The following is a 7,217-nucleotide window of genomic DNA, read 5'->3' on the forward strand; positions in this document are numbered from 1 at the left end:
AAAAATCGTCAGTGCTGTGGTCAGACTGCAGACATGTATAAGGGCCACCAGGAGAAGGCAGATCCCTGGAGAAACCACCACCCAGTAGAGCAGGGGGCTGCAAATACCCACATAGCGGTCATAGGCCACAGCAGCCAGCATGAAAATCTCAGCCACAACAAAAGCTATGAATCGGATGACCCAGAGAGATGTTATGGGGAGGGGAGTGGGAGGGGGGTTCAGGTTTGGGAACGCATGTACATCCGTGGTGGATTTATGTCAATGTATGGCAAAACCAATACAGAATTGTAAAGTAAAATAAAAAATAAATAAATTTAAATAAATAAATAAAAAATAAAGGGTGAATTTAAGGCATGTGAATTATATCTTTAAAAATAATAGAAAAATAAAATAATAAAAAGAATGGAGCAAAAAACAAAACTAGGCTGGTCAAAAAGTAAAAAAAAAAAAAAAAAGCTATGAATCCACTTAGCTGGGCTGCACATGCATAGGAAGATATGGTTTTCTTTGTAACCAAGAAGTTAACCAACATTTTAGGGGCAATGACAGAAGAATTGCCCAAATTGATGATAGCCAAGTGCTTGAGGAAAAAGTACATGGGGGTTTGAAGCTGAGAGTCCATGCTGGTGAGGATGACGATTCCCAGGTTCCCTGCCAGGGTCAGTCCATAGATGACCAGAAACACCCAGAAAAGAGGAATCTAGAGCTCTGGACGGTCTGAGATCCTCTTTAGAATGAATTAAATCACTTGAGTGCAGTTCTCTGGAGCTATCTATATTGCAGATTTATTCTTAATGAGGGAAAAATGCAAGAGAGCTCCAGAAAAAATATCTACTTCTCCTTTATTGAACATGCCAAAGCCTTTGACTGTGTGGATAGCATCAAACTGTGGAAATTTCATAATGAGATGGGAATATCAGACTACTTGACCTGCCTCCTGAGAAATCTGTATGCAGGTCAGGAAGCAACAGTTAGAACTGGACATGGAAAAACAGACTGGTTCCAAATCAAGAAAGGAACACCCCAAGTCTGTATATTGTCACCCTGCTTATTTAACTTATATGCACAGTACATCATGAGATATGCTGGACTGGAAGAAGCACAAGCTGGAATCAAGATTGCCGGGAGAAATATCAATAACTTCAGATATGCAGATGACACCACCCTTATGTCAGGAAGTGAAAAAGAACTAAAGAGCCTCTTGATGAGAGTGAAAGAGGAGAGTGAAAAAGTTGGCTTAAAACTCAATATTCAGAAAACTAAGATCATGGCACCTAGTCTCATCCCTTCATGGCAAACAGATGGGAAAACCATGGAAACAGTGACAGACTTTATTTTGGGGGGCTCCAGATGGTGACTTCAGCCATGAAATTAAAAGATTCCTTGGAAGAAAAGTTATGACCGACCTACACAGAATTTTAAAAAACAGAGACATTACTTTGTCAACAAAGGTCGGTCTAGTCAAGGCTATGGTTTTTCCAGTGGTCATGTATGGATATGAAAGTTGGACTATATTGATGTATGGCAAAACCAATACAATATTGTAAAGTAATTAACCTCCAATTAAAGTAAATAAATTTATATTAAACAAATTAAGAAAGAAAGAAAAAGTAATTTTGGGGAGAAAAAAAAAAGGCTGAGTGCCAAAGAATTGATGCTTTTGAACTGTGGTGTTGAAGACTCTTGAGAGGCCCTTGGACTGCAAGGAGATCCAACCAGTCCATCCTAAAGGAAATCAGTCCAGAATATTCACTGGAAGTACTGATGCTGAAGCTGAAGCCCCCATACTTTGGCCACCTGATGCTAAGAACTGACTCTTTTGAAAAGACCCTGATGCTGGGAAAGATTGAAGGTGGGAGGAGAAGGGGTTGACAGAGGATGAGATGGTTGGATGGCATCACTGACTCAATGGATATGAGTTTGTGTAAACTCCGGGCGTTCGTGATGGACAGGGAGGCCTAGCGTGCTGCAGTCCATGGTGTCACAGAGTCAGACACGACTGAGTGACTGAACTGATGGGAGCAGATGCCATCAACTTAGTTTTTTGAATGTTGCATTTTAAGCCTGATTTTCACTCTCTTCTTTCAACCTCTTTAGTTCCTGCTGGTTTTTTTCATTAGAATGGTATCATCTGCATATCTGAGGTTGTTGATATTACTCCCTGCCATCTTGACTCCAGCTTGTGAGTTATCCAGCCCTGTATTTAGCATGATGTACTCTACAAATAAGTTAAATATGCAGGGTGACAATATACAACCTTAATACTCCTTTCTCATATTTGAACCAGTTCAGTGTTCCATGTCCGTTTCTAAACATTTCTTGGCTGCATACAGATTTCTCAGGTGGCAGGTAGGATGGTATGGTATTCCCATCTCTTTAAGAATTTTCCTGATGGCTCAGAGGATAAAGAGTCTGCTTGCAGTGTGGGAGACCTGGATTTGATCCCTTGGTCAGGAAGATTCCCTGGAGAAGGAAATAGCAACCCTTTCCAGTATTCTAACCTGGAAAATTCCATGGACAGAGGAGTCTTGCAGGGTACAGTCCATAGGGTGCAAAGAGTCAGACACAACTGAGCAACTTCACTTTTTTTAAGAATTTTCCACAGTTTGTTGCAATCCAAACAAAGTCTTCAGCAAAGTCAATGAAGCAGAAGTAGATTTTTTTTTAAAATTCTCTTCTTTTTCTATAATCCAACAGATGTTTGACAAGTTGACCTCTGGTTCCTCTGCCTTTTCTATATCCAGCTTGTACATCTGGAAGTTTTCGGTTCATACACTGTTGAGGCCTAACTTGAAGGATTTTGAGCATTACCTTGGCAGCATGTGAAATGAAAGCAATTGTTTTGTAGCTTGAACATTTTTTTGGCATTGCCTTTCTTTGATATTGGAATGAAAACTGACCTTTTCCAGCCCTGTGGCCACTGCCAAGTTTTCCAAATTTGCAGGCATATTGAGTGCAGCACTTTAACAACATCAGTTTTTAAGGTTTGAATTAGCTCAACTGGAATTCTATCACCTCCACTAGCTTTGTTTGTAGTAATGCTACCTAAGGCCCGCTTGACTTCATACTCCAGTATCTAGCTCTAGGTGAATGAGCACACTGTTGTGGTTATCTGGCTCGTTAAGAACTTCCTTGTATAATGTTCTGTGTATTCTTGCCACCTCTTCTTGATCTCTTCTACTGCTGTTAGGCCCTTGACGTTTCTGTTCTTTGCAGTCCATCTTTGCATGAAATATTCCATTAATATCTCCAATTTTCTTGAAGAGATCTGAAGTCTTTCCCATTCTATTATTTTCCTCTATTTCTTTATATTGCTCTCTTAAGAAGGCTTTCTTACCTTGCTATTCTCTGAAATCTGCATTCAGTTGGGTATATTTTTCCCTTTTATCCTTTTCCTTTTCTCCTTTTGCAAGTTTCTGGTCTATAAGTATTGTGGGATATAGAGTATGTGTAAATAAATTGCCTTTGTATTAACAGCTTCTAAAATAAACCCCAAATCTACTTTTGAGCAGAAGATGTTCAAAAGTTACTTGCTAACTGACTGACTGAAAGAGATGAATGGTGAATAAGTGAAGGAGTGAATGTCTACAATATCAGTCCTGAAATTCCGAAATAAAGCATGAGAGTTTTGTTCCAAGGTCCACAGTTTTATGGTAATATGATTATTTAAATGACTTTGACTTTGATAAAGAAACAGAGACAACCTACATATCATTTTCTAGAATATTCACTACTTTAGTGCAGGGCACAACTGTTCTTTCTTCATTGACTTAGTCCTAAAATTAGTAAAGTTATGGTATATTCTTAGCTCTAAAGTTAACAAAATAACAGATAAATCATGGACCATAGAAAGGAAGTTCCAAAGACTGTTTACCATGAAGTCACTTTTTACAATGATATAAATTCTTGAATGTTGTGCTGTTGCTTCCTCTGCTGTCCTTTGAGTCTTGTCTGCCATGTAACCAATGACACTGTCTGCACCAGGCAGAGTTAACAATACCTTCATTTGTTCATGGCTCTGCCAACCTCTCCATTGATTCAGCATTCTTACAACAATGTTGGGCTTTCAGGTGGTTCAGTGGTAAAGAATATGTCTGCCAATGCAGGAGACAGAGGAAATGTGGGTTTCATCCCTGAATCTGGAAGATTCCCAAGAGTAGGAATGGCAATCCACTCCAGAATTCTTGCTGGGAAATCCCATGGACAGAGGAGTCTGACTGGCTGGAGTCCCCGTTGTCACAGAGTCAGAAACAACTGACCACACACACACACATAACATTGTTAAGATTCCCTTTTTACAATTTCCTTCTTATTGATGTGTTATTTTACACCTTGATCTCTCATTTGAAGCTTATTATTTATTGTATGAGGGTTTTTTTAATTTCCTAAATCTTCTGTATGTTACATAATAAACGTATCTTGGTCAGACAAAACTGTAAGACAGTGCCAGGATCACAAAGCTCTCCTTTCAAAAATATTTGTAAGAAGCACACACACAGATACAAATGTACAGAAAAATGGCATGAAAGACACTACATTTCCATTACCCATGTTAAACAGTGGATTTATCTTATAGGATGCACGAATTTAAAGTAAAATTTAACAACGTATAAGCTAAATTTCCTTTGAATCAACCTCTTACATTCTAACCCATGTGTTTTCTTTTTTCATTTTTGAATGTAAGCATGATCTCTGTAAGTGTTAATGCATGGACTTTATTATCTGTGAGAAATCAAAGGTGGATATAATGCCTGTGCTTTGAAAGAATTTAAAATAAGGAGAAACTGCTTCCTCAAATCAGAACGGTAGTAACACCAGGAATTTGGACACATTATCTCTGGTCCCCAAACCAAAGACTGGGATTAGATGATTGACAATGTATAAATCTAAGAATGGAGGCCAAGTCAGGTACCAGTGACTCCAGGTTATGTAGTCATTTCAACTACTGTTTTGGTATTGATTAATTAGTACTTGATAAAATAGTCATTTATAATTATAATACTATTTATAAATGCAAATTGGAGTCTATATATCCAAGTTATATGAGGATAAACTAATAAACAACATTATAAAATAAAGATGATATGTACATATGTCCTTGACTGTGCTAGTGTTCTGTCAGTCAGTACAGCTTCTGCGTACACATATACACACATACACAGGTACACGTGTACACATATACATGTGTACACATGCACACATGCACACATGTACACATATACACATGTATACATGCACACATGTACACATATACGCATATATACACATATACACATGTTGGTAGGAACATACTGAGAAGCACATGGATGATAGCAAATGGGTTTTTCTGCATATAAATATAGTTTAGGTAGAGAGTTGATCTTTGCTTTAAAACACCCAGGGAGAAAAGAAATGCATTCATATGTAAAAATATTTTCAGCATATCTTCTTGATATTGACGCATAGAAGAACCTTACCCTCAATTTTGTTAACTTTTAATTTTTACTGTGAAAATATGCTTTACAGCTAAATCAAATTTTCCAGAACATTCTCTTCATTGCCTCTTTGACATCTTTATTCCTTAAACTATAGATGATGGGATTCAGCATGGGAATCACAACGCTGTAAAAGAGGGACACTATCATGTCATGGTCCATGGCACAGCTGGAACTTGGCCTCACGTACATGAAGAGGATGGTCCCATGAAAAATGGACACTCCAGTTAGGTGAGAGCCACATGTTGAAAAGACTTTCCTTCTCCCTTCAGCGGAACGCATCCTCAGAAGGGCCAGCAGAATGAAGCCATAGGACATCAGGACAATCAGGACAGTGACCATCTCAATAGAGCCCACAAAGGAGAAGAGCAGAAGCTGGTTCGTGTGAGTGTCAGAGCAAGAAATAGCGAGGAGGGGAGGGATGTCACAGAACACATGTCTGATTTCACTGGAGGCACAGAAGGAGAGGCTGAAAGTGGCCACCGTGTGTACAGAAGCATGCAAGACACCACCCACATGGGAAGCAATGATGAGTGGCACGTAGACTCTGGGAGCCATGCTGACTGAATACAGGAGGGGGTCGTAGACGGCCACATAGCGATCATAGGCCATTGCGGCCAGAAGAAAGCACTCTGTGGTCCCAAAAGTAGTGAAGAGAAACATCTGTGCTGCACACTCAGGCAACAAAATGGTTTTGTTTTTTGACATAAAGTCTACTAACATTTTTGGTGTAATTACTGAAGAATAGCAGGCATCCACAGATGAAAGCACACTCAGAAAATAGTACATGGGGTTGTGGAGCCGGGAATCCCCAATGACCAATACAATCAGTCCTAAATTTCCAATCAAAGTAAAGAGATAAATTGCTAGAAACAGGAAAAATAAGATAAATTGTATTTCAGAATTATCTGTGAGGCCTTTCAGTACAAATATCGTAACTTCAGTAGTATTCTTCATAGTGACTCCTCATGGAACAAATTTAAACATAAAATTACAATTCATTTACTACAAAATAATAAAAACATTGTGACTCAGTAATGTGGCTTAAAGGATTGTGACATATGCTCTCAATTTGTTTTGGGGGATGTTTAATTTCTGAGTTGCTGATCAGGAGACAAAGCAGTGAGCAAAGTGTCCGTGCCGCTCACTGGACAATCCGATGCCAATACCTGTGTGTTCACTTACTTCATGAATCCATGTAATTTATAAAACCAGCAGGTTAACTGGTCAATGTGTCACTGCATCCTATTATCTGTTCTCATACTAAATTACATTAAAACACACCAAGTGACTAAATAAAAAATAATGTCCCCCTGATATCCAAACACATAAGATGGCATCTCAGTGTACAGATCACTGGAACAGAATAGCAGCATTCCAGAACTTTCAGTTATTGTGTAAAATGGCTTGCAATGACTATCTAGTCAACTGTAGAATCAGAACATTAGTATTTCTGATAATATTAGAATGGTTATTTTTAAATGGGAGTTTGATTCACAAGATGATTAGCCCCATTATGATTCATAACATCATTTCAATGATATAGTTCGTTCAAGACAAATAACACAGTATTTAGAAACTGAAAATATTTGTTCACAGGCCAGGCTCATGATTAAAAGCCATGGGCAATGTTAATATTGCTCTTTAAAGTTTTCCCTCTTCAAAGTACTAATACATGTACATGCTCAAGCAGATAAAATAATACACAGCCACACAGGCTAATTAAATATGCAAAGCAACAAA

The 7,217-nt window shown here is 38.4% G+C and overlaps 1 protein-coding gene across 1 annotated transcript; it reads right to left on the minus strand.

Annotated features, from left to right (window-relative positions):
• Positions 1 to 5,510: 5,510 nt before the first annotated feature.
• LOC120877045 (olfactory receptor 5T2-like) lies at positions 5,511 to 6,476 on the minus strand. The gene has a single exon (XM_040259346.1). The coding sequence runs from the start codon at positions 6,429 to 6,431 to the stop codon at positions 5,511 to 5,513; it is 921 nt and encodes a 306-aa protein (XP_040115280.1). The 5' UTR covers positions 6,432 to 6,476.
• Between the last annotated feature and the right edge of the window lie 741 nt (positions 6,477 to 7,217).

The sequence above is a fragment of the Oryx dammah genome, unplaced genomic scaffold (assembly GCF_014754425.2).
Source record: "Oryx dammah isolate SB20612 unplaced genomic scaffold, SCBI_Odam_1.1 HiC_scaffold_17, whole genome shotgun sequence".
In the NCBI taxonomy this organism is placed as follows: domain Eukaryota; kingdom Metazoa; phylum Chordata; class Mammalia; order Artiodactyla; family Bovidae; genus Oryx; species Oryx dammah.

What these genes read in the sequence shown, in the direction of transcription:
- LOC120877045 (XM_040259346.1), bottom strand. Translation starts at nt 6,431, where the DNA reads ATGAAGAATACTACTGAAGTTACGATATTTGTACTGAAAGGCCTCACA.